Source organism: Miscanthus floridulus, chromosome 8 (genome assembly GCF_019320115.1).
Source record: "Miscanthus floridulus cultivar M001 chromosome 8, ASM1932011v1, whole genome shotgun sequence".
In the NCBI taxonomy this organism is placed as follows: Eukaryota; Viridiplantae; Streptophyta; class Magnoliopsida; order Poales; family Poaceae; genus Miscanthus; species Miscanthus floridulus.
This window is the reverse complement of record NC_089587.1, coordinates 158,852,355-158,879,115: the sequence shown is the minus strand read 5'-3', so window position 1 is coordinate 158,879,115 and position 26,761 is coordinate 158,852,355. Positions and strand designations below refer to the sequence as shown.

The window sequence follows — 26,761 nt, the reverse complement described above, 5'->3', positions numbered from 1 at the left end:
TTTGTTTCTCTAGATATTGGGGCCATGTGTAAGGGCGGAAACTGTTTCTACCGCATCAATAAGGAGAGCACTGCTGATTCTACAAGGAAGATCCATTCCACAGTCTCGTGCGATCGGATGGCATTTGATACAGCAAGGGCAACGAAAACAGAGGCATCAAAGTTGAAGAACCTAATCTCGGCATCATTCAAACCCTTGTCCCTGACCATTCCCATCGGCGACGGATTCCACGAATCCTTCCCTTTCAGCCATTGTCATTTATAGTAGAGAAGGGTCTATAAGTAAGCCGTTATTCTTATTGGCTTGCAAGAGGAGGCCAACGTTGAGGTGCTTTCTGCTGCATCTCATAATGCTTGCTGCGTCACAACATCAGTTTGCTCATTCGCAGACGTGCTTCCAAGCTAGGATGCAGCTCAAGCCTCCTACAAGACCCAAACTTTATTCAGGGCTTGTGCCCCAGGAGGAATTCGATTCATACTGTGATCTAATACCAGGCTTGCCTGAAGACTTGGCAAAGATATGTCTTGCCCTTGTTCCTCGTACTCATTTTCCTGTCATGGGTGCAGTTTCCAAGAGGTGGATGTCGTTTCTTGAGAGCAAGGAACTCATAGCTGTGAGGAAGGAGGTTGGGAAACTTGAGGAGTGGGTGTATGTCCTGACTCCAGATGCTGGCGCAAAGGGGTCTCACTGGGAGATTTTAGAGTGTTCAGGGCAAAAGCAGAGCCCTCTTCCGCGAATGCCTGGACTAACCAAAGCTGGGTTTGGTGTGGTTGTTATTGGTGGGAAGCTCTTTGTTATTGCGGGCTATGCTGCTGACCATGGGAAAGACTGTGTTTCAGATGAGGTTTATCAATATGATTCTTGCCTCAACAGGTATGCTTGGGTTCTCATAAGTTTATTATACTATGGAAGATTCTGTTCATTTCTAAGTGATCTTACTAATATCACAAAAATTCAAATGATAAACCAACATACTGAGAATCTGAATGCATTCAAGAAAAACTCATTAACTCTGATACTAATGTATTATTCAGATGCATATTAAGGTCTGAATATTTTGAATTATTTGGCTGATTCATTTATGCTCTTGTTCACCAGGTGGACTGAGCTTGCTAAGATGAATGTAGCTCGGTGTGACTTCGCCTGTGCAGAGGTCAATGGGGTGATATATGTTGCTGGTGGATTTGGTCCAAATGGCGAGAGTTTATCTAGCGTTGAAGTTTATGACCTAGAACAGACTAAATGGACATTGATTGAGGGCCTACGCAGACCAAGGTGGGGCTGCTTCGGGTGCAGCTTTGAAGGGAAGCTCTATGTCATGGGTGGCCGTTCAAGCTTCACAATTGGCAACTCCCGTTTTGTTGATGTGTACAATCCTAATAACCATGCCTGGGACCAGGTCAAGAACGGCTGTGTGATGGTCACTGCTCATGCAGTCCTCGGCGAGAAGCTCTTCTGCATTGAATGGAAGAACCAGAGGTCTCTGGCAATCTTCAACCCGGCTGACAACTCCTGGCAGAAGGTCCCCGTGCCGCTTACTGGTAGCTCAAGCACTCGTTTTTCCTTCGGGGTACATGAGGACAAGCTGCTGCTCTTCCCTCTGGAGGAAGAGCCCGGGTATCAGACGCTGATCTATGATCCTGCAGCTCCGATGGGGTCTGAGTGGTGCACATCGAAGCTGAAGCCGTCAGGTTCTTGCCTGTGCAGCGTGACCATCAAAGCCTGATGATGTCCTCGAATGCGTGGGATGTGGCAGTTTTACTATCCTCACAGGATGGATCCTGCTTGCCTTCATATTTCAGACTTCAGATGAGGCTGGCTTTGGTTGGTCTCATGTGCAATCTTGTTTGCTTGAAATTTTAGTTTGCGTGTTGCATCGACAAATAATGAATAGAACATTTATGCTTCAGTGCATTGAGTTGCTGAAGCGTCATGATGTATTCTCATTTCACCTGTATTTAACTCTGGCCGTTTGGGTCTTCAATTGATTTCATCTTTTTCGCTGGCACTCGCATGATAATGACAGCGCCGTGTTGTCAACTGATGCTCAGTAGAAAGGTTTATGTTGTTGGACATGATTAAGCTGTTACCTTTTCTTATTAGCAGCTGAAAGTATGGCCCGGGGTCAAATTTGATTAATGAGATGCAGGATTGGGATTCTGGAGCAGAAGAAAACTGTGCCAGCGGCTACTTGTAGAGCCTTCATTTGAGAATAGATGAGCTGGTCAAGTACATTCCTACTTGTGACCGCCCCGTTGGATTTAATCTGTCTTGATTGATTTCAAGTCTTGATTGATGTCTCATGATGCAGAATGTGCGCCCACGTTTACTTGTATCAGGCCTGTAAATGATGCTAATATCTGGGCCTGGAATAACAGTAGATGTAGTAATGGCGGATCTATATATATCCCAGCCTTTTGCAGTGCATACTGAATCAAATCCGGTCCTCAGAATGCTGGTTTTATTTCGTACAGTTGGATTGTACTGTACGTCGGTACGACGCAAACGGCCACAACATGCACGCACACTTCTATGAACACACCTCCGAAGAACTGAACTGGCACCGCTAGCGCCTCGCTGTCGAAGACGTGAGACGATATGGTACTGTATATTTATGTATTTCGAATCTGCATTTAGAGTACCATATAATAGCCAATATATATAAATTCGGGATACGTGTAATGTAAGTGAGATTCTTAGACAGTTGCTGTTTCACCCTGAATCTTCTCCAAGAACGTATCTGAGTGATGTTTCCTCTAACTAGCTCGCTGATGTATTTATGCAAGATTTAGACGCTTTCGGTGTCCAGTATAGGAACGACGGTATATGGGTGTGGATGTAAACAGAAGCAAGTTAACAAATCCTTTTGTTCGTTCTTTCTCCCCGGAGCCGGACAGAAGGGTACCCGGACACGACAGCATGCAGCATGCATCATGCATCATGCATTCTTCATGCGATGGTGACTAGTTTGAGCTTCGCAAGCACCTGCAGACACGCGCCACGCTTATACTGCCCGGCTAGTTAGCTAGCTAGTACCGCATTGCCGATCGCTCATTGTTCGCCGAGAGCCTAGCCTCACTCTCACCTGTAGTGTAGCCAGCTAGCTAGAGCATCGCGGAGATTAAAAGTGGCGGCGGGCATGTCTCCGATGGCGGCGGCGGCGTTCCCTTCCTGCGGCGCCTTCGGTTGCCCGGCAGCGGCGACGCCTCCTTGCCCAATGAGCAGGAGGAGAGCCTTCTCCTCGGTGGTGGCCATGGCTTCCGCAGCCCAGTGAGCTCTGCCTTCTCCTGCTCTGAATCTTGTTCTTGCCAGGGATTTCAATTTCTTCGTTCTCCCGCGTGTTTTGTGTTGTGAAGCTGCAGAGTAATATTGTAGGTACGGTACTCATAGTCAAACATAAAAATGTTTGTTTGACATATAATTAAGGCATTTCTAGACAGATTCAGTATTTGTGACAGGATCAGGAAGTATTTTCACCTGATTTATTTGGTATTGGATACTAGTATAGCCTGTCTGTTTATTGGTGTACACTCAGTTTGTTCACGCCGTAGGTGTGAATGTGAGGCTTACAGTACTTACCACAGCACCCTAAAAAGCACCAGCCACCTGGAGAGTAATATACTCATCACTCATCAGCCACACCTAATAGTAATCAATAAAAAAATCACCTATCCAAATCATCTCAAGGAGGAAGAAGAAGAAGAACGAACGAACAAAACAAGTAGGAGCGTAGTAGGAATTTGTGTGAGAGATGGATTCTTAGAGACGTGTTAGATGATTGTTATTTGTTACAGGTCTGATGGCTCCAAAGTTTTCAGTGATTCAGAAATGTGACTCCTAGCTAGAGATGGATTAACAAGGGTTCCCATGCATGTCTCAATTCAATTTCCTTTTGTGCCGGCCGCTGTCTAGTTTACTAATCTTGCGATGATGAATGGAGGGTGAGAGCTCCGAGCAGGAAGCCGTTCGCCCCTACTCGCGAGGTGCACCGGCCGGTGGCGCACTCGCTGCCGCCGCAGAAGCGGGAGATCTTCGAGTCGCTCGACTCGTGGGCGGCGGACAACATCCTGGTGCTCCTCAAGCCCGTGGAGAGGTCGTGGCAACCGCAGGACTACCTGCCGGACGCCGCCTCCGAGTCCTTCGCCGACGAGGTCCGGGAGCTGCGGGAGCGCGCCCGGGAGATCCCCGACGACTACTTCGTCTGCTTCGTGGGCGACATGGTCACCGAGGAGGCGCTGCCGACGTACCAGACCATCCTCAACACCCTGGACGGCGGCGTCCGCGACGAGACCGGCGCCAGCCCCACCAGCTGGGCGGTGTGGACCAGGGCCTGGGCCGCCGAGGAGAACAGGCACGGCGACCTCATGAACAAGTACCTCTTCCTCACGGGGAGGGTGGACATGAGGCAGATCGAGAAGACCATCCAGTACCTCATCGCCTCAGGGATGGACCCCAAGACGGAGACGAACCCGTACATGGGCTTCGTCTACACGTCGTTCCAGGAGCGCGCCACCTTCATCTCCCACGGCAACACGGCGCGCCACGCCAGGCGGTACGGCGACACCAAGCTGGCGCAGATCTGCGGCACCATCGCCGCCGACGAGAAGCGGCACGAGTCGGCGTACGAGCGGATCGTCGGCAAGCTGTTCGAGGTGGACCCGGACTACACGGTGCGCGCCTTCGCCGACACCATGAGGAAGAAGGTGGCCATGCCCGCGCACCTCATGTACGACGGCCAGGACGACGCGCTGTTCGCGCGCTTCAGCGCCGTCGCGCAGCGCTTGGGGGTCTACACGGCCAGGGACTACGCCGACATCCTCGAGTTCCTGGTCCGCCGCTGGGGCGTCCAGGAACTCACGGGGCTGTCCGCTGAAGGCCGCCGCGCGCAGGAGTTCGTCTGCGAGCTGGGGCCACGGTTCAGGAGGCTGGAGGAGAGGGCGCACGCCAAGGCCAAGGACCCGGAGTTCGCGCCATTCAGCTGGATTCACGGCCGCCAGGTCCAGCTCTGATGATTAAAGATGATGAATGACTGGGATTTGCCAGCAACTTCCTCTTCTTCATCAGATGATACTATATAGTCTATATAATTAATGATGATCATCAAAGTACATCTGCACTTGTTTTTGATGCTACAGAGCATTGTAAAATGCATGGAGGTCACAGGTTATCGAAGCGATAAAATCTGAAAGATCCCAGTCGCCGGGATATAAAAACATATGCACAGGAAGTTGCTTCAAAGATTCTCAGTAATGTACGGAAGTAGTATGTGAACTCGATCTGATAATTCATGAAATCTGACTGACCACAGACTTCAAATCTACAGTTGGCGCCAAGTAGACACAATTGAGGTCATGCAAAGGAGAAACCAAGCGGTTTTAGTATACATTGTAGTTTTTTTTTACGATTCAAAGGACTCCGAAGAAAGGATTGGTGATGGCAGAATTCAGCTCCGCTCCAGCTGTGTTCAGGATGGCCTTGTCCACTTTTTCCCTTGCCAAAAACAAGAACTCGTTGCCTTCAAGTTTATCAAATCCACAGAGCTCCAGGAACTCTATGCCCCCATGCAGATTTCCAACCCTCTCCTGCAAGGTGGGGTGAATAAACAAACATGTTATCGATCTCATTATTCTTTAACAAGGTCAACAGCAAAGCAAGCACTCCCCCAAATTTCAAGAACTTTTTTTTTACCTGAAATGTAGCGTTGCTGAGCCTGATCTTTCTAAATTTCTCCTCATCAGGATTTTTAGCAACGTTTCCAATGTAAGTAAGGAGTGTTTGAAATGCCCTCTTCACTTTGGCATCATCATCCTGACACAAAAATGGGTGTGTGGTTACATAAATTTCAACGTCAATGGTTGAACATCATGAAATTGGCCCCTACATTTTTTCATAATGTTATGCTTGGAAGTTCATATTAAGCATCAAAATAAATAGCAAAGAACTACAATTAAACAATTCCAAGTCTGTGAAGCCTAATTCTCTTCAGTCCTCTTTAGTATTTGAGAAACTGTGCAGTCCATCCTATATGTACTAGGTCATGTGCAGCATCACACCTCTAGTCTTGTTATATTTTTTCTTATATAAGCACCATGTTTGGAAGACTAATTTGATCATCTAGCACAGGTTTACGATCTGGTTGCCTACTTACAGTTAAAGGCACAGTGTACCTACAAAGCTTACATCTTGTCGCAACTTATTAGTTCAACCTTAAAAAATAGCATGTCCAGTTTTTACATCCAGTCATATTTATTTATACATACACCTAATGAAAAACAAAAGATGACAGCAAATGGATGGATTTCCAAGGCAAATGTGTTAAAAGAAAAAAAGAATAAGTGGATCTCAAGGGACCAACTACACATTGTACCTTGTTCTGTTGCTTAAGATTTCTTAGGCAATCCCTCATCCTCTCGGCCTTTGTAGCTGGCCTGACAGGTAATGCACTCTGCATATTCATATACCACAGCGAGTTAAATAAAAAACAAATGAATTAAGATCAACCTAGTAGACTAGTAAATGAAATAAGTTCTCCTAAGAAGTATAGTACTCTTAACGATTTTCATCTCAGCAGTCCAATAGGTCAGGTAAACCATGAGCTTAAAAATGGAACAAAATGATGTTTAAACTATTAGCCATCACAGTAAAGGAGAATCCAGATTCAAAATAAAATACCTTCTTCTCTTCAACAGGAGGTGGTGCACTTGGTTTGGCAGCTGCTGGGTCTTCTGGTGGCAATCCTAGTTTCCTTCTCCTTTCAGCCTGAGAACCCAAGAAAACATTTTAAGGCCCAATTACTAGTATTTTCTACATCAGTTAAAAATTGAATGATGAAGCAAGAAAGATTCTTCATGATAAAGCAGAGAAACTAGAAACCTTATCTTCTTCTAATTTCTGGCGGATTTTTTCTCTAGCTCTTTTCTCCTCCTCTTTCTCGAGTCTTCGCAGTTCTATCATGCTTCAAATGGTGGAAAAGAAATTAGTCATCAGGGAATGAATACAATAAATCAAACAGAAGCAAAAGGGAAAGAAACAAATCACAGAGAAGGAAAGAAGACCAACCGTTTCCTTTCATTTTGTTCCTCAATTCTTTTGGCTTCAAGAAGTTCTTTTCCGATTCGTATTCTTTCCTGGAAAATGTTAAAAATGTCCAAATGTCTTTCTGTTCATTTGTATCATTCAGGTTACAGCATGTTTCAACAACTCAATAAATAAATGATCTGCTACAAGGTCGATCCATAAACAATAATAATCCTTCTGATGTCTTATCACAAATATAAGTAGTCTAGGACATCAAGATGGTCTACAAGGTGAAACTTTGACCTATAATTACTTTGGAAAATATAATTTTAAATATAAAAATTATACGTTATTAAATTTCTTTTCATGATAAATCTAGTAGCAATGTAGCATCAGCCTTATGTTGCAATACTCTTTATATTTAGCTATTGATGGTCAAAAATAAAAAAAAGTTGGACCCAGGACGATCCTAAGACCACTTATATATGTGAACGGAGAGGGTACAGCTCAACAGAGCCCTCAAGGTTTGACCAGGGATACTAAGAGAAGCCCAAGGGGTCAAGACTCAAGCACAATAGGGGGTAATCAACTGTTAATTTTTCTCAGGGCACTTTAATAATATCCATCAACCATGATCAATGTAAACAGTCTCAATTTTATCAGAGAACCAGTGCAACAGACGGGCACCCAAGTAGCAGTGAAGGTAAAAAGGAGAGTTAAGACGATACCTTCTCCCTTTCTCTTTCCATTCTTCTCTCTTCTTCCTCTTTCTTCTTACGAGCACGCTCCCTACAAATGGATGGGGAAAATTTCAGTATAAGATGTGTCCAAGGAAAAATATTCCACATTCACCAAAGAATAGACAGTTATAGAAAGTGAAAAACTGAAAACCATGGTCAAATCATATGGTCTGCCTAACCATTCTTGACTTCCTAAATCTACAACTAGGAGCAAACAATAAAAAAAAGTTTCTTTTAATAGCAGTGTTAAAAAAAGCTGAGTTTGCTTTTAAGGAAATATGATTTTCCCAGTATTATCTGTAACTAAAACTTTATGGGTTCCATGTGTAACTTATATCAGGGTCTTCTATCATCCAAGCAATGCAAAAAGGCACACTTAAGAACCCTTCAGCAGGGTCTTAATGCAACAAAACCACCACTAATTTGGAGCAGATGTCATCATTATACAAAAAAAAGGGCAGACCCAGTGCCGGAGGCTCCCACATGAGTGGAGTCTGGGGAAGAGAAAAACCGTGGCAAGCCTTCCTCCGCAAAATCTGCGGAAAGGCTGCTTCGAACCCACAACCTGGTGACACAGTGAGACAGCTCTCACCACTGCACCAGGCCTGCCCTTCTATGTCATCATTATACAACAACAACAACAACAAAGCCTTTAAGTCCCAAACAAGTTAAGGTAGGCTAGAGTTGAAACCCAGCAGAAGCAATCAAGGTTCAGGCACGTGAATAGCGGTTTTCCAAGCACTCCTATCTAAGGCTAAGTCTTTGAGTATATTCCATCCTTTCAAGTCTCCTTTTATTGTCTCTACCTAAGTCAACTTCGGTCTTCCTCTGTATCTCTTCATGTTACTATCCTGACTTAGGATTCCACTACGCACCGGTGCCTCTGGAGGTCTCCGATGGATATGTCCAAACCATCTCAACCGGTGTTGGACAAGCTTTTCTTCAATTGGTGCTACCCCTAATCCTATCACGTATATCATCGTTCCGAACTCGATCCCTTCTTGTATGACCGCAAATCCAACGCAACATACGCATTTCCGCAACACTTATCTGTTGAACATGACGCCTTTTCGTAGGCCAATATTCTGCACCATACAACATAGCAGGTCTAATCGCCGTCTTATAAAACTTGCCTTTTAGCTTCTGTGGTACCCTTTTGTCACATAGGACACCAGATGCTTGGCACCGCTTCATCCACCCTACTTTGATTCTATGGCTAACATCTTCATCAATATCCCCATCTCTCTGTAGCATTGATCCTAAATATCGAAAGGTATCCTTCCTAGGCACTACTTTATCTTCCAAACTAATATCTTCCTCCTCCCGAGTAGTAGTGCCGAAGTCACATCTCATATACTCAGTTTTAGTTCTACTGAGTCTAAAACCTTTGGACTCCAAAGTCTCCCGCCATAACTCCAGTTTCTAATTCATTCCTGTCCCGACTTTCATCAACTAGCACTACATCGTCCGCGAAAAGCATACACCAAGGGATGTCCCCTTGTATATCCCTTGTGACCTCATCCATCACTAAGGCAAACAGATAAGGGCTCAAAGCTGACCCTTGATGTAGTCATATCCTAATCGTGAAGTCATCCGTGTCTCCATCACTTGTTCGAACACTAGTCACAACATTGTTGTACATGTCCTTAATGAGCCCAACGTTCTTCGTTGGGACTTTATGTTTGTCCAAAGCCCACCACATAACATTCCTTGATAGTTTATCATAAACCTTCTCCAAGTCAATAAAAAACATGTGTAGGTCCTTCTTTTTTTCCCTATACCGCTCCATAACTTGTCTTATTAAGAAAATGGCTTCCATGGTTGACCTTCCGGGCATGAAACCAAATTGGTTCATAGAGACCCGCGTTATTGCTCTCAAGCGATGCTCGATAACTCTCTCCCATAGCTTCATAGTATGGCCCATCAACTTAATTCCTCGGTAGTTAGTACAACTTTGAATATCCCCTTTATTCTTATAGATCAGTACCAATATACTTCTCCTCCACTCGTCAGGCATCTTGTTCGATCGAAAAATATAGTTGAACAGTTTGGTTAGCCATACTATAGCTATGTCCCCGAGGCATCTCCACACCTCGATTGGGATACCATCCGGTCCCATCGCCTTACCTCCTTTCATCCTTTTCAACACCTTTCTGACCTTAGATTCTTGGATTCTCCGCACAAAGCACCTATTGGTGTCATCAAAAGAATCATCCAACTGAAAGGTTGTGTCCGTATTCTCACCATTGAACAATTTGTCAAAATACTCTTGCCATCGATGTCGGATCTCATCCTCCACCAAGAGATACTCCCTTTCATCCTTAATGCACTTAACTTGGTTGAAGTCCCTTGTCTCTCTCTCACGAACCATAGCGCCATCCTATAAATGTCCTTCTCTCCCTCCTTCGTACCCAAATGTTGGTAAAGATCCTCGTACGCAATACCCTTTGCCACCCTTACAGCTCGCTTTGCAGTCTTCTTTGCCACCTTGTACTTCTCTATGTTGTCCACACTCCTGTCATGGTACAAGCGTCTATAACATTCTTTCTTCTTCTTAATAGCCCTTTGGACTTCCTCGTTCCACCACCAAGTATCTTTAGCCTCGCCTCCACTTCCTTTGGTTACTCCACACACCTCTGAGGCCACCTTCCGAATGTTGGTTGCCATCTTCTCCCACATGTTGTTTATGTCCTATTCTTCCTTCCAAGAGCCCTCTTTGATAACCCTTTCCCTGAATACTTCTGACGTCTCCCCTTTCAGTTTCCACCACTTTGTTCTTTCAATCTTTAGCTTGTTTATCCCTACGGGCACGCACCTGAAAACGAAAGTCTGACGCCAAAAGCTTATGTTGAGAAACAACACACTCCCCTGGTATCACCTTGCAACCCAAACATGCTCGTTTATCCTTTCTTTTTGCGAGGACAAAGTCAATCTGGCTAGAGTGTTGTCCGCTGCTGAAGGTCACTAGATGAGATTCTCTTTCTAAAGAAAGTGTTGGTATCATCAGGTCAAAAGCTACCGCAAAGTCCAGAACTTCCTCTCCCTCCTGATTCCTACTACCATACCCAAAACCTCCATGAACTACCTCGAAACCTACGCTTGTAGTACCTACATGTCCATTAAGATCTCTTATAAAAAGCTTCTCACTACTAGGTACAGCTCTAATCAGGCCATCTAAGTCTTCCCAAAACTGTCTCTTAGCATACACACTAATTACGTTCAAGACTATATCACCAATGACAAACTTTACTGAGATAATCATATCTCCTTGCCTTCTCACTCTCACCACACTATTCTTGAGGCTCTTATCAATCAAAACTCCTACTCCATGTCTATTCGCGACTGTCCCTGTGTACCAAAGCTTGAAATCTGTATTGTCCACCTCCTTTGCCTTCTAACCCTTCCATTTAGTCTCTTGAACGCATAATATATTTGCAAGCCTCCTAGTCGCGGTATCAACTAATTCTCTTAACTTACCTGTAAGCGACCCTACATTCCAACAACCTAAACAGATCCTAGTTGGTTCGACTAGCTTCCTTACCCTTCGCACCCGTTGACTCAGATGTGAAGACCCTTGCTCATTTTTCACTACACCTGGACGCCGATGTAGCGCGTCACTAAGGATGCGACGACCCGATCCTTGCTCACTTGACGCCGTGCCCAGATCGCGACACAGCGCGTCACGGGGGTGACGACCCGGCCCTTGCTCATTTAACACCATACCCGGGTTCCGATATGACGCGTCGCTAAGAGGGTTACGCCCCAACAGTTTTCTTTCGGGTTTCATCTCCATTAGAATGGCTAGGTTTAACGTTGGATCACCACGCCTATCACAACCCTCCTCCTTTACCAGGGCTTGGAACCTGCTATGTTGAGACAACATAGGCGGAGTTCTATGTCATCATTATACACAAGTAAAAAAATGATTTGTTTACCAACACGAATATATTGGTTATGTTCTCAAATGAAATAAAATGAATTATTTCTTACTGTTCAACAGCTATACAGAAGACCAAAAGGGTGTATCAGATAGCTGGAACACACCAACCACATAAAATAAAATATTCAAATGCTAGTGAACTAATTAAAAACTAGCAATATTTTAAAAAAAGGCATTTTTAGAGCAACTATTTAACTATCAGCCCACAGTATACATAAGAAAGGTTCATAAAAGCACCTTAGCTCCTGTGCTTTAATCTTCATTTCCTCAGGAGTCAAGCTGGGCTTGTTAGCCTCCGTTTTTGAATTAGATGGTACCTAAGAGGTGAAAGATGGTAACTTGTAAACGTTGGAAAGGAGTATTTTCTTGATGAAGTATTGGCATAACATAGAAACAATATCTAATATGCCCCACTGAGAATAACTAGCCAAAGATTTGTGGAACACATGAAACCTACTGTGAAAGCTCAGTGGCAGTGGAATATTTGCATTGTCAATGTTCATCCTAATCATGCATGTGGAAGCAAAGTATAAATGGCCAAACTTTGGCAATGCAATGTGGCATAAACTAGTTGCCTAGTTCAAACAACAATATGTACTTCATGCCAGCTTCCAATTGGATATTTTATTAAAAAAAATGCGATATGATCATACGTTGCTATCATTTCTTGGAACATGTGAAGAACATTAAAAATGACGCATTTGGAACATGTGAAGCACAATAAATATGCCGATGGGATAAGTCTTATGTGTGGGCTGGTCTTTGTGGGGCTGTGCTGATCACATGGTCCTTGTGGCTGCATGGTCTGTTTTTAGGACAGCATCTTAGACTAGAGAACAGCATCTTAGAGGACAGCATCTTAGACTAGAGGACAGCATCTTAGCATCTTAGACTAGCATCTTGGCATATGCTTGGCTGGCTAGCAGCCTATAAATATGTACCCCCAACCTCTCAGGTTGGCATGGCATTTAGAAATAAACCAGAAAATTGTCCCAACTCCTAGTGTCATCCTCTCTCGATGAGAGTAAGAATTCTACTACTACCAAGAGTAAGAATTCAGCGACTAACAACTGGTATCGGAGCCGTACTATCCTGTAGCCTGAGCATCTCCTGCTCATCTCCTTTCTCAGCCGCACAACAGCCCCAGCTAGGAGCAGCAGCAGCTCCGGCCGCTCCTGCTCACTCCTCTCCCTCTACGCAGACGAGCACCACCCCTCTCCCCACGCAGCAGCCCCCCGGTAGCACGTCATGTCCGCAGGGCAGTCTCAGCGCTCGGTCGCCTCGAGCACGCGGCGTCGGCAGGAGGCCGAACTTGCCGCGACAGAGGAACGCGAGCGAGCGGCGGCAGAGACCGCTGCGGCGGCGGCAAGGGCGTCGAGGCTAGCAGCAGCCAGAGCGGAGGCGGAAGCAGCGGCGGATGCAGCGCGTGCGGCGGCAGCAGAGGTCGAGGCCCTGCGCGGCAGCATCAGCAGCTCTGTTTCTGCTGACGACAGCATCGACGCGGACCTCGAGTTGCTAGGGAGGGAGGGAGGACGAGCGCGAGCGGCGCAGTGGGCAGCCACGCACGCCCACGAGCGCAGCAGCAGCCCCGACAGGCGCGGACGCGCCGGTGGCGCTCCTGGAGGAGGCGCGCACGGCGGCGGCACTCCTGGAGGAGGCGCGCACAGCGACGGTGGCGGACGGGTCGATGGAGAGCACGGCCTTCACAGACAGCGTGACTCTCCCCGGATCGGTACCGTGGTTACCACGGGCTCCAGGCTGTCGTCAGGGACGTCGGCCCCAGCGATGGGTGGCCTACCCTCACCAAGACCAACTACGTCGAGTGGGCTACGGTGATGAGGGTAAAGCTCCAGGTGCGGCACATGTGGGAGGCAGTCCGGTACGACGACGTCGACTACGACCTAGATCGATGGGCGCTGGATGCCCTCATCGCTGCAGTCCCGCCCGAGATGCAGTTCTCGCTTACCAACAAGCAGACTGCCAAGGAGGCTTGGGACGCCATCGCTGCGGCACGCATTGGCAGCGACCGCACCCGCAAGTCCATACTGCAGGCACTTCGCAAGGAGTGGGAGAACCTGGCCTTCAAGCCAGGTGAGGACGTTGATGACTTCGCTCTCCGTCTCAACACTCTGTTGCAGAAGATGGTGCAGTTCGGCGATGACACCTACGGCGAGGAGAGCGCTGTCGAAAAGCTCTTCCGCTTCGTCCCCGAGAAGTACAAGCAGATGGCTCGCTCGATCGAGTCTCTGTTGGATCTCTCCACGATGTCGATCGAGGAAGCGATAGGTCGCCTCAAGGTCGTCGACAGCGATGAGCCACAGTCCCTCTCGAGGCACATCACCACTGGCGGGAAGCTCCTTCTCACTCAGGAGCAGTGGCTTGCCAGCCAAGGTGACCGGAAGAAGGGGGAGCCTTCTTCCGCGACAGGCGGCCGCAAGCGTGGCAAGCCGCGCAAGGCGCGCAAAGACGCCCAGGCCGGGGCGCGAGGACGTGCCGAGGGTTATGCCCGCGGAGGCGCCCAGGGCGGCGCCGCCGGCAGGCACAAGCTGGCACGAGACGACGCCTACCGCAACTGCGGCCAGCTTGGCCATTGGGCCAAGAACTGTCGACAGCCACGACGCGGCCAGGCCCACGTCGCACAGGCGGAGGAGGAACCGGCTCTGTTCATGGCACATGCAAGCATCGAGCTACCTCCAGCGGCACTGGCCGTAGCGGCTCTCCTCCACCTTGACGAGCCAAAAGCACACGCCCTCCTCGGCGACGGCTCTGGCAACGACGACTGACGGGTGGTGCCTCGACACCGGCGCCACCCATCACATGACCGGTCGACGGGAGTTCTTCACCGAGCTTGGCTCTAGCGTCCGAGGCTCCGTCAAGTTTGGGGATGCCTCCGGCATGGAGATCAAGGGCGTCGGCTCCGTCATCTTCACCGTCGTGTCTGGTGAGCACAGGTTGCTCACCGGAGTCTACTACATCCCCGCGTTGAGGAACTCCATCATCAGCTTGGGACAGCTGGATGAGAACGGTTCACGCGTGGTGGTTGAGGATGGAGTCATGAGGATTTGGGATCGCCGTCGTCGCCTTCTTGCCAAGGTGTCCAAAAGCGCAAATCGACTCTACATCCTTAACGTGCAGGTGGCACAACCCCTCTGTCTCGCTGCTCGTTGGGATGACGAGGCGTGGCAGTGGCACGAGCGCTTCGGGCACCTTCACTTCGAGGCCCTGAAGCGGCTCAGTGCCACGGAGATGGTGCGAGGCCTGTCGTGCCTCGACCATGTGGAGCGGCTCTGCGACGTCTGCGTGTTGACGAAGCAGAGGCGACTCCCCTTTCCCCAACGGGCGAGCTTTCGAGCCAAGGAGAGGCTCGAGCTTGTGCACAGGGACTTGTGTGGCCCAGTGACACCGGCCACACCGGGAGGACGACGCTACTTCCTGCTGCTCGTCGACGACCTCTCCCGCAACACGTGGGTGATGGTCCTCGACAGCAAGGGAGAGGCTGCGGACGCCATCAGGCGCTCGCAGGCTGCTGCAGAGACGGAGTGCGGCCGCAAGCGGCGCGTGCTGCGCACCGACAACGGCGGCTGAATTCACGTCGTACTGCGCTGATGAGGGCATTCAGCGCCACTACTCCGCGCCGTACAGCCCGCAGCAGAACGGCGTCGTTGAGCGGCGCAACCAGACGGTTGTGGGGATGGCTTGGGCCCTTCTCAAGCAGAGGGGGATGCTGGCTGTCTTCTGGAGAGAGGCGGTGGTGGCGGCCGTCTACATCCTCAACCGCTCGCCTAACAAGGCGCTCGACGGCAGGACGTCATACGAGGCTTGGTATGGGCGCAAGCCGGCGGTCTCCCACTTGCGGGTCTTCGGCTGCCTCGCGTTTCCCAAGGAGCTTTGCCACATGAGCAAGCTCGACGACAGGAGCACTCCGGGAGTGTTCATCGGCTACGCGGAGGGCTCGAAGGCCTACCGCATCCTCGACCCGAAGACACAGCATGTGCGCACAGCGCACGACGTTGTGTTCGACGAAGGACGAGGATGGGCATGGGACAAGGCGGTGGACGACGGCTCAGCTCCGACGGACGACGACTTCACTGTCGAGTACGTCCACTTCGAGGGAGCTGGGGGAGTAGGCAGCTCTTCTTCGGCGAGCGCGTCTACCCCAGTCCCCGAGCCTCCACCGACCCCGGCGCCTGCTACTCCGACAGCACCACGCTCTCCAACCAGGACCTCCTCGGCTGCGATGAGTCCTTCGCCGGCTCCACCACAGCCGGCACCGCCACGCACTCCAGCACCGACAGGCACCTCTCCGGGCACGTCTACTCCAACACTAGCTCGTGTCGAGCATAGCCCAGTTGAGCTCGCTACTCCGCTCTCTCACGACGAGGAGCGCATCGACGCGTACCACGACGGCGAGCCGTTGTGGTACCGTACGATGGAGAACCTTCTCGGCGACCAGCCGGTGCCGGGACCGGTGCCTCACGACTTGGAGGCGCAGTTGCACCTTGCGTGTGACGACGGCGAGCCTCGGTCGTTTGCAGAGGCCGAGACACGCGGCATGGCGCGCCGTGATGCAGTTGGAGATGGATGCGGTCGAGAAGAACCGCACCTGGGAGCTTGCTGACCTTCCTCGTGGTCACCGCGCAATCACCCTTAAGTGGGTGTACAAGCTGAAGAGGGATTAAGCCGGTGCCATCGTCAAGCACAAGGCTCGCTTGGTGGCACGAGGTTTCGTGCAGCAGGAGAGGGTCGACTTCGACGACGCCTTTGCTCCCGTGGCACGGATGGAGTCCGTGCGACTCCTCCTTGCGCTAGCTGCCCAGGAGGGCTAGCGTGTTCATCACATGGACGTCAAGTCGGCGTTCCTTAACGGCGACTTGAAGAAGGAGGTCTACGTGCACCAGCCGCTGGGATTTGCGATCCCCGGCAAGGAGGGCAAGGTGCTCCGCCTGCGCAAGGCCCTTTATGGCTTGCGGCAGGCACCGAGGGCGTGGAATGCCAAGTTGGATTCCACACTAAAGGGGATGGGCTTCGAGCAAAGCCTGCACGAGGCGGCCATCTACCGACGGGGCAGTGGAGGAAATGCTCTGCTGGTGGGTGTCTACGTCGACGACTTGGTGATCACCGGCACCAAGGATGCGAAGGTGGCGGCATTCAAGGAAGAGATGAAGGCCACCTTCCAGATGAGTGACCTGGGGCCTCTCTCTCCTTCTACCTGGGAATCGAGGTGCACCAAGATGACTCCGGGATCACGCTTCGACAGACCGCCTACACCAAGCGCGTCGTTGAGCTAGCTGGGCTCACCGACTGCAACCCAGCTCTCACTCCGATGGAGGAGAAGCTGAAGCTGAGCCGCGACAGCACGACGGAGGAGGTGGACGCTACGCAGTACCGGCATCTTGTGGGGAGCCTTCGCTACCTCGCCCACACACGGCCGGACTTGGCATTCTCCGTCGGCTACGTTAGTCGGTTCATGCAGCGACCGACGACGGAGCACCAGCAGGCTGTGAAGAGGATCATCCGCTACGTTGTGGGGACTCTCGATCACGGCCTCTGCTACCCTAGGTGCCCTGGGGCGGCACACTTCGTCGGGTACAGCGACAGCGACCACGCCGGCGACATCGACGCCAGCAAGAGCATGAGCGGGATCCTCTTCTTCCTCGGCAAGTGCCTCGTTAGCTGGCAGTCGGTCAAGCAGCAGGTGGTGGCCCTATCTAACTGCGAGGCCAAGTACATAGCGGCCTCCACCGCTTCGACTCAGGCGCTCTGGCTCGCTCGACTGCTCGGTGATCTCCTCGGCAGACACTAGAGCAGTGGAGCTCAGGGTGGACAGCAAGTCCGCTCTGACCCTGGCAAAGAACCCCGTGTTCCATGAACGCAGCAAGCACATCCGGGTGAGGTACCACTTCATCCTAGGCTGTTTGGAGGAAGGGAGCATCAATACAAGCTACATCAACACCAAGGACCAGCTTGCGGACCTGCTCACCAAGCCCCTTGGAAGGATCAAGTTTCTTGAGCTCTGCTCAAGGACCGGGATGGTTCAACTTTCCCACAGGACGACGCACAAGACTTAGGGAGAGAATGATGGGATAAGTCTCATGTATGGGCTGGTCTTTGTGGGGCTGTGCTGGTCACATGGTCCTTGTGGCCGCATGGTCTGTTTTTAGGATAGCATCTTAGACTAGAGGACAACATCTTAGAGGACAGCATCTTAGACTAGAGGACAGCATCTTAGAGGACAGCATCTTAGCATCTTAGACTAGCATCTTGGCATATGCTTGGCTGGCTAGCAGCCTATAAATATGTACCCACAACCCCTCAGGTTGGCATGGCATTTGGAAATAAACCAGAAAATTGTCCCAACTCCTAGTGTCATCCTCTCTCGATGAGAATAAGAATTCTGCTACTACCAAGAGTAAGAATTCAGCGACTAACATATGCCAGCACAATATCCTCAATATGGATCAAAATAGTTGCTTGCAGAGATCTAAAGAATATTAAAAAAATGGCGTACCCAGTGCAGAGAGCTCCCGCTCTGTGCGGGGTCTAGAGAAGGGTGTCAGTGGCAAGCCTTACCCTCGCCTGTGCAATGCGAGGAGACCGTGACTCGAACCCGGGACCTTCCGGTCACAGGCGGTAAGACTCTACCGCTTGCACCAGGCCCGCCCTTCATTTGAAGAATATAACACAAAGATTAAAAATTGTGATAGGCACAGGTACTACAATGAAAACTTAAAAAGGTTGTTGAAACAAGTTCTTCAGAAGAACTTACTAGCGAGACATATATTGTTACATCAAGATTCAAGACCGTCCTACTTTTTAAATAGGGGATCAGATAAGTGCCACCAGAGTATCAAAGGAACAAACCACTAAATTCTGAAAATCAAGTGAAAGAAGAATATCATCATACCAGAGGCATCTCATCAATATCTGCATCCTCCTGGTGCTCAGAAAGCCAGTTAATAGCACCTTCAATGGTGCTATTACCTATAGTAAAAGCAAACGGGTCACCAAAGGACGAATTTTCATTGTAGTTTTGTGTTACAATTAGACGAGGTAATATCAATAGAAGCACCAAATAGTCGGCAACACATTGGCATATTCAGACGATGGATCAACTTTAACATGAGTTGTCAAAAGCATAACAGACATATCAGCATACATGCATTTCTTTTGGTCAGTCATTACAAATTCAGTTCATAAGCATTGACGCATAGAAATGGATGGAATTCATCCTGGCAAATAATTCCATCATGAACCATATACTTCCAATTTAGCCCCCTCATTCATCTCATGTTAGAATTTAAATCAGATATCTAAAGTTTTGACCTACAAGTAGCATGTCTAAGATATCTTACAACAACAACAACAACAACGACAACAACAACAACAAAGCCTTTCAGTCCTAAACAAGTTGGGGTAGGCTAGAGTTGAAACCCAACAGGAGCCCCTAGTCATGTCTAAGGTATCTTAGTGACAAAAGAATGTACTTCCAATTTAGCCCCCTCATTCATCTCATGATAGAACTTTAAGTCAAATATCTAAAGTCTTGACTTTTTTCGAGAAAAAAAAATAAAGTTTTGACTTACAAGTAGCATGTCTAGAATGGCAGTTTGGTACAAAACCTTATAAATCCAAGTTGGAGAAAGAATATGTCAGATATTCTTAACGGAAATGGTTTTATTTATTTATGCCTCCAAGTGTGAGAAACATATCCTCACTATCATATGAGGTAAATAGCCTAAGCAGATCCTTAGACCGCTGCCGTTTCATCATCCTAAATCTTGTCTAAAGGACAGTATCATTGGTTAACTTTGCAAAAGATAATCCACTAAATAAAATAGGCCATCTTGGGTGATTCTTCATGGAGTACACATATCCATGCTTCTTATATATGTTGAAAAAATTACTGACCAAGGCTATAAAATCACAAGTGTAATACTTTCTGGTTTGAAGCACTCAAAAGCAAGAGAAACCGACAACATCACTAATAAACATACCAGAGAAGTGAAGCGCCCTAGTGGAGCGCGCTGTCGAGAAACCCATGCCCTCAAGGTCCGTAAGCATCTCCTTGTTCACCTCCGGGACAACCATCTCTGCCACAACCATAATACAGCACACAGTTAGTCAGTAAGTAACGTCATCAACGCTCATGAGGCTGAGACAATGGAAACAAAAACCAACCTTGTGGCTCCCCGCTCGCCGAGGCCGAGGCATCGACGTCCATGGCATCCTCGGAGGCCGGCTTAGGCGGCGCCTCGAGATCGATGGGTTTGGCCGCCTCCGCGGTCTTGTCCGCGAATTCGATGTGGCCCGTGCGCTTGGTGTGCAGGTCCACCTCCTGCGCACAACCCGCGAAATCAGTAAGCATCATCGAGCCCATACGCGATCGGAATCGGACCGAGAGTCCCGCCACGCGCACCGGATTGAATCTACGAGGGACGAGGCACCAAAACCCGACGGGAAATTCGGGGAGAGGAAGAGAGGGGAAGGGACGGGTGGGATCTTACGGTCTGGGAGCGGCATGGCTTGCCGCAGTCGGAGCAGACAAGGTTGAGGACGGCCTCGGTGGACTCGACGAAGTTGGCGTGGTTGGTGGCCTCGGCGTGCGCCTGCGCCTCCTCGACGCTCCGCAGCTGCGCGCCGCAGTCGCCGCACCGCAGCGACAGCCCCGCCATTGCCGCTGCCGCCGATGACGCTTCGATCGGCTCGAGGCCCCACAGCAGATTTGGGGCGAAATCGGCGAACAGGCACAAGTGCTCTCTCGTCTCTCTTCTCGCGAGGTTTTGAAGGAGTTGCCGGAGAAAACGGGGAGACGAGAGTCGAGTCGAGCCGATGACGAGGCGGACGGGGGAAGTTCGCTCAGATAAGTTTCCGAACAAACGTGATGTGCAGGGTTTGGTTTGGTTCCGTTCCGTTACGTTCGTGTCACCGATTTACTCTCGCACAGCACAGGTCATTCACCTCAACGTTCATATATTTTTTTACACTTCTCCTATTCCTCATATGCATGTTCGTATTAGTATATTGTACTGCTAGAAAAGCAAGCGCGGCCTTGCAGGGTGCCCGCCCTATGTTACCAAATAGTTGCAAGGCAATGATGAAACCGTTGACTCCGGTGTGCTCGCTGCTATGGACGTTGACCATGCATGATAGCTTTCATGGCTGAAAATACGGTTGACTGATTTGTTGTGAGAGAAAATAAGTTATGGCTAAAAGTATTGTTGATTGATTTGCTGTAAGAAAAAAAATATTATTCTTGGGCTGAAAAAATACGACTCCGGGGCGGGCTAGCGAGTGCCGGTGTCGGAACGACATAGAGGGGCAGGCCAATCCACTATGCCCAGTGAGCCGCCACACGCCGTGGTCTAGCCATGACGGACGGCAAGGACGAGCTGCGTCGGGGCCTGTGTGCGCTCCCACAACTATAGCTGGGCAACGGGCCAGCCCGGCACGGCCTGGCATGGGCCCAAGCACGGCCCTACGGGCGTCGTGCCTGGCCTTCGGCCCAAGCACGGCCCTACGGGCCGAAATTCGTGTTGTGCTGGCCTGGGAAGCACGAGCAGAACTGCGGGCCGGGCCGGCCCAAAGCCAGGTGATCGTAAGTCATCCCAAAATTCTTCTCATCCAACATTTAGCACAGATTCATTCATTCAAATTTCAAAATCTCAAAATCTCAACTCACAAGTCAAGAACTTCTAAGTCATAAACTGTCAAACTGATCATAGATCATAAATTGTCAAACTGTTCAGAAATTCTTCTCTGATTCTAACTTCTAAGTCAAGAACTAAGCAAACTCCAAAATTCTTCTCATTCTCATACAACAGACCAACACTCAGCCACAAACTAATCAGTGGTCGCACACAGATTCTAACTTCTAAGTCAAGAACTTAGCAAATTCCAAATGACCAAATCTAAGCCAACAAAACAAAAGAAGAGATAAGATAAATAAGTTGTTTGTGCAATGTTGTCTCATTAAAAATCTTTCTAGGTAAAACTCGCCCTTTGAGAAACCCTAGAAAGAGAAAAAGAGTGCAATACAGCTTTTAATAACTCTTCCATCATTGTTCAAAGGTCTCAAGTCACATTTAACAGTCACAGATGATAGATACAAAATGGAGATAACAGATTAACTACCAGCAGCTCTGGTCCTAGATGTACCAGCCCCAGCCCCAGATGAACCAGCACCAGCAGTACCAGCAGCCCCATCTCCATCATCATCGAGGTACAGATTCTTGAAGGAGTCCTCCAGTTCTTGGTTGTCAACAGTATGTTGTAATCTGCTCTCTCCCAACTTCCAATCCTTTATACAGGCCAGCATCTCCACCGTTTTAGGCAACAGGGAGCGTCGCCACTCTTCGATGATCCTTCCTATCAAGCTAAAATATAATTCCGAAGAGATAGTAGAAACAGAAACAGACATAATATCTCTAGCCATTATAGATAGGATTGAATAGGTTAGTTTGTGGTCACGCCACCAGAGAAGTAAATCAAAATTATCCTCATATGCAGTGACATTGTCACTGTCCAGATAAACTGGGAGCTCATTAGTAGTAGAAGCTAAAACATGAACCCTAGCAGCTTGATCAGTTTTCTACCTATAAGATTTCTGGTGCCTCTTCAAGTGTCTAGTGCCAGCATTAGATCTAACAGACAAAGTATACTTACACATTTTATAGGTAGCTTTAGTATAGATTTTCCTACCATTCACAGTCTCATAGATCTCATCAAAATCAGCCCACACAGCAGATTTACGCTTACCAACAGCAGTTCCAGAAGAGATACCAGTACCAGCAACAGATGGAGTTGAGCTGTTGGAGCCGACCGGGGTCCTAGTCATCGTCGCCCCTTCACCACCACCGCCGTCCAGACCGAACAAGGCAGCAGCGTTCTCTTGGGTGTCGTCGTCGTCCTCAGGTGCTAGGCCTACCGTGTAACACCTCGGGTGTTTAAATACTAAAACATGCCATGTCATCATATGCATTGTACATCATTTTAGGTTAGTGAAAATTTTGATATGCATAGACTAAAACAAGTTTACCTTTATGTTATATGTGTTGACTTGTATGGTTTGAATTTAGTTCAAAATCTTTGTATTGAATTGAATTTCCGAAAACCCTAATTTCCAGTATTTAAATTCTACCCTAAAAACCTAATTCAAAATCTAAGCACATTTTGGGGTTAAGCCTAAAAGCAAAAGTGTAGAGCTTGTCAAGGTGTAAAAAGTTGGTTTTTGAAGTTTTCAAAGTTGTTATATAAAATTTAAAGTAATTTGAAAAGGTGAAATGCACTTTAAGTGTCCCCTTTTGATTTTAAACTTACATTTCTAAATGTAGATCGAATTAGACTATGGTTATTAAAGCAAAGTTGTAGAACTTTGAATTTGGAACAACTTTTATTTTTGAAGATTTTTGAGTTACTATATAAATTTGGAAGTAATTTGAGAAATTAGACGAGTGGCAATTCGGTAATTAGTTGGAACAGTACTAGCGGGCAGCTGTCACCGTCGGCGACCTTCCTCTGGCTTCTAGGCGCGCTCGTGGCCACGCTCGGCTTTGCGCTGGCGTGGAGAAGGCCACAGCGTGGCTTCCTCTTGCTTCCTAGCCGCTCTTTAAAGCTTGTGCCGTCGTCGTTCTTCTCTTTTCTTCTCTGCTTTTCCCGTCGCCACCGTGCTGCTCCAGCGAGCTCGCATCGTCGCCATAGCACATACCAGCCTCAACAAAGCCTGTCTCATCTCTGCCTGTTAGTTGCGAACCCAGCCAAACCGCCCTTGTAGCTTGCCAGGAAGCGTCGCTCGTTGCTTTTCTTCCTCGCGGCCGGCAGCGTCACTGGTGATCCCGCTTCACCGTGGCCGAAGTTCTACGGTTAGCCTCTGTCCTTGCAAAGTGTTGCTCCATCTTCTCCATGTTGCCATGATGCTTTGTGCCTTGTTGCTTGACCATTTTGTCCACTGTAGCCACCGGAGCACCGTCGCCGATGTTGTTCACGCCGTCGTGATTGTTGTGACCGACGATGAGCTTCTCTGTTGCTCCTCCTGTCCATCTGTCTGCTTGTGAGTGTTTGGGGTGAGCTCCTGGTGCTTCCTAGACCTTTTATTTAACCGCTACCGGCCTCCCTTTGTCGGCGTAGCGCAGCCGCTTCGCCGTGTCCGCCATGGCCTGCGTCGAGCTCGGTTTGAGCTGTAATTGGTGCAATTAGTGCCACCAATAGGTGCGCCTCGTAGTAGTGATCACGTTGGTACCCTCGCCATCGCCGTTGATCTCACCGGCGGCGAGAAATCACCGATCAGAGCGCGGTCGTCATTGTTGAGCACGGGAGAACGACGCTGACATGTGGGACCCCGTTCTCAGTGACCGTTATTTCAAAATAGATTTTTCTATTTTGCAGAATTGAATGAATAGTGCTATGATTTGTTATTTTTGTATAGAATTAATTAGAGCTCCAAAAATTATGAAAATTTTTGTGTGATCTCTCTGAGATGTAAATTATGTAGGAAAAATATTAAATTTTGATTTTCAGTACATTTTGAATGTGATAAAATTTCTCTAATTAATTAATAAATGAGCTTCCATGATTTTTCTAGGCTTTATTATTTATCCAAAAATTATGAAAATTGTTTTTCCACTTAGTTATCATGTGATAAGCCTTCATAAAAATTTTGAGCTCATTTGGAGAAAGTTGATTTATTTCATATCTTTTAATTAAATAATTAGTTCATAAAAGCAAATAGTAAACCTTAATAATTTAGGTTTTTGTTTGAATTTTGGATTGAGTGATGACCTTGGGTCATTAGTATAAGATGATCCTTGGTACTTAAAGTAAGTAATTAAGTTATGAAAAAGGTTTAGTTAGTTTTGGCTTGTAACTGTACCGCGAAGGAAAGTTGTATTCAAGTTATTAATTTTTGCATCCATTGTCAAACATCATGTTTCATATCGCGTATCATATTAAACATGGCATTGTTACTACGTGTAGTGAACGAAAGTGAGCACGTGGTAGTCAATCAAGTTGAGGAGGAGGTTAATCCGTCTATTGAAGTCGGGTTTGATAATTGTGGAACGTCTCCGGAACCTAACTTTTCCGTTAATCAAGGCAAGCCCCGGATGCATTTAAGCCTATCTTGTGTTTTACAAATTTATATCGCTTTTGCTTTTCAATACTGCATTAAGTGATTAGGAGTTGAGTGAAAACCTAATTGGTGCATTACCAACCTTGTTTTTCAATACCAACCTTGTTAATCGTTTCAATCCGAGTATGCTTATTTCATGCTTAGCCATGCTTAGAACGATAAAAGTTGGGTGATCACCGGTCACCTGTGAGATATAAAATGGTTTCTCGGTTACGATTGGTTACTTATGTTATCATGAGATATGAGCATATGGAGTAATAAATCGAGACCGGGCGGACTCGGTGTATGGGAGCCACAAGACATGGAGGTCTTGTGAGCGGGTTCTTTCTGCCTGTGTCGATTAAGACACGCCTGTTGTTGAATTGCATGCGGTGAGACTTTGTAGTACTGATCATATACTCCAGTAAGCCTTAACTTAGCTATTCTATTACTAGAATGGCTACTCGCGCACTAGGAGTGGAGAGATGGCGAGAGTAGCGTGTACCCACGTGGTAATGGGCTGGATTGGTGGAGTACTGTATTCTCGGGTGGCATGGACCCATTCTTGTTTTAGAGGATCTGAGGGTGGGTTGGTATATGTAGGTCGGGGACCTACATATGTCGTGTGGTTGGGAATCCCCAGCTAGGTTATAATTGGTTTGAATCATCGTTGCTCCTCGGTTATGGAGACTCAACTCACTGTTCATCATCATAGTTAATAACTGAAACTTGGGCTAGTTTTGAGAAAGAGTTTGATATGAAGTTCATGATCTCATTACGGATCATGGCAGATTCATATATGGTCTTTATGAAGAATTAAATGTTAAAAGAATCTTTTTAAAGAGCTTTTATGCAAAAGAACCTTGTTTATTGCTAAAGTCATACATTGAATCCCTGAGCCTGCATTCCTGAGTCTTATCAGTTTTTATTTCGGTTAAGTCTTGTTGAGTACTTTTGTACTCAGGGTTCGTTGACCCTTATTGTAGGTGAGCCTCATGCATAGGTCTGTCTGGGACCGTGCTACATGACGGTTGTTCAAATCGAGGATGATAAGTAAATATGTGACCCTTAGACAGGGTACTTATATTGTGTGTTTGTATTATATTACTAATGCCACTCCACTACTATAGTTTGTAATAATAATCGAACTTAGTTTGTAAGGTTTGAAACAACTGGTTTGTAAACTAAGTTATTATAAGACTTCCGCTATTTTACTCTGATGTAGATATTTGAATAAATGTTGTAATACTGCGATGACTCTGTAATGGGATCCTGCTCGGAAATCGTGGATGATTCGGGGTTCCCCGTAGACACCCGACAGTCTTCTTAAGTTACTAGGAATATATGCATAGTCGTTAGAGGTCATTAGACAATGACAGGTACATGTGGGCCCTATAATTTAGGAGGTTCTGTCATAGAATGGTATTAGAGCAATCGTTACAAAGTCTTTGTTATATTATTTTACAAAAACTTCAAAATGATTTGGGACAAATAAATTTAACCTGTTAATTTGGTCCAAATTGCTTCCGACTTATCTTATTTCATTCTCGCCATTCCTTATTTGATTAAAAAGGCTTTGTGTGGTGGAGTAGTAATCTTATTATGCCCTATATAATAACAACTATTGTTTATGAGCTTTGATGTTTTGTTTGTAAGAACGATTCATGCATCATGATTAATCCACTTGTTACTCCCTTTACCTCTAAGTCTAGGTTGAGTAGTGTGTCGGGGTTGAGTTATGTAATCCATCCTTGCTGCTTTTGAGACTATTATCAGATCGTCTTACTATTTTGAAATCTTGCTTCCTACAGTATGGCTCGTACCAAGGTAACACCCTGTAAGTCCGTTGGACCCAAAGGAGTTCCTCATCACCAGCTTGCCCTAGGAGTGATGGTGCTAGCAGTAGCAGCTTTAGGCCTGATCCCCAAGCAGAGATATAGAGGCTTTCAGCAGAGTTAGCAT

General features: G+C 47.6%; 3 protein-coding genes across 4 annotated transcripts; 2 read left to right on the top strand and 1 right to left on the bottom strand.

Annotated features, from left to right (window-relative positions):
* Window positions 1-216: 216 nt before the first annotated feature.
* Window positions 217-2,001, top strand: LOC136477433 (F-box/kelch-repeat protein At1g67480-like). Its single transcript, XM_066475595.1, has 2 exons — window positions 217-873; window positions 1,099-2,001. The coding sequence occupies exons 1-2, from the start codon at window positions 350-352 to the stop codon at window positions 1,724-1,726; spliced, it is 1,152 nt and encodes a 383-aa protein (XP_066331692.1). The 5' UTR covers window positions 217-349; the 3' UTR covers window positions 1,727-2,001.
* A 731-nt stretch (window positions 2,002-2,732) lies between these two features.
* On the top strand, window positions 2,733-5,128 carry LOC136477432 (stearoyl-[acyl-carrier-protein] 9-desaturase 5, chloroplastic-like). 2 transcript variants are annotated; one of them, XR_010764012.1, is made up of 2 exons: window positions 2,733-3,375; window positions 3,941-4,055. XR_010764012.1 is itself a non-coding variant. In XM_066475594.1 (2 exons), exons 1-2 carry the CDS (start codon window positions 3,140-3,142, stop codon window positions 5,007-5,009), a joined length of 1,200 nt encoding a protein of 399 aa, XP_066331691.1. In that variant the 5' UTR covers window positions 2,753-3,139; the 3' UTR covers window positions 5,010-5,128. The 2 variants fall into 2 exon arrangements, 1 of the variants encoding a protein (XP_066331691.1); XM_066475594.1 differs by having other exon boundaries at window positions 2,753-3,270; window positions 3,941-5,128.
* Window positions 5,129-5,281: 153 nt separating this feature from the next.
* LOC136477431 (uncharacterized) lies at window positions 5,282-20,538 on the bottom strand. Its single transcript, XM_066475593.1, has 12 exons — window positions 20,202-20,538; window positions 19,876-20,032; window positions 19,692-19,787; window positions 18,602-18,678; window positions 11,935-12,014; window positions 7,746-7,806; window positions 7,060-7,127; window positions 6,874-6,955; window positions 6,673-6,759; window positions 6,368-6,445; window positions 5,689-5,808; window positions 5,282-5,582 (listed from the first exon to the last, which is right to left on the bottom strand). Exons 1-12 carry the CDS (start codon window positions 20,367-20,369, stop codon window positions 5,406-5,408), a joined length of 1,251 nt encoding a protein of 416 aa, XP_066331690.1. The 5' UTR covers window positions 20,370-20,538; the 3' UTR covers window positions 5,282-5,405.
* Window positions 20,539-26,761: the final 6,223 nt, after the last annotated feature.

What these genes read in the sequence shown, in the direction of transcription:
- LOC136477433 (XM_066475595.1), top strand. Translation starts at nt 350, where the DNA reads ATGCTTGCTGCGTCACAACATCAGTTTGCTCATTCGCAGACGTGCTTC. An exon ending in TATGATTCTTGCCTCAACAG is followed by an intron (nt 874 to 1,098) that starts GTATGCTTGGGT and finishes CTTGTTCACCAG; the next exon opens with GTGGACTGAGCTTGCTAAGA.
- LOC136477432 (XM_066475594.1), top strand. Translation starts at nt 3,140, where the DNA reads ATGTCTCCGATGGCGGCGGCGGCGTTCCCTTCCTGCGGCGCCTTCGGT. An exon ending in GCCATGGCTTCCGCAGCCCA is followed by an intron (nt 3,271 to 3,940) that starts GTGAGCTCTGCC and finishes TGATGAATGGAG; the next exon opens with GGTGAGAGCTCCGAGCAGGA.
- LOC136477431 (XM_066475593.1), bottom strand. Translation starts at nt 20,369, where the DNA reads ATGGCGGGGCTGTCGCTGCGGTGCGGCGACTGCGGCGCGCAGCTGCGG. An exon ending in TAGGGCGCTTCACTTCTCTG is followed by an intron (nt 18,679 to 19,691) that starts GTATGTTTATTA and finishes CTTTTACTATAG; the next exon opens with GTAATAGCACCATTGAAGGT. An exon ending in ATTAAAGCACAGGAGCTAAG is followed by an intron (nt 7,807 to 11,934) that starts GTGCTTTTATGA and finishes ATCCATTTGTAG; the next exon opens with GGAGCGTGCTCGTAAGAAGA.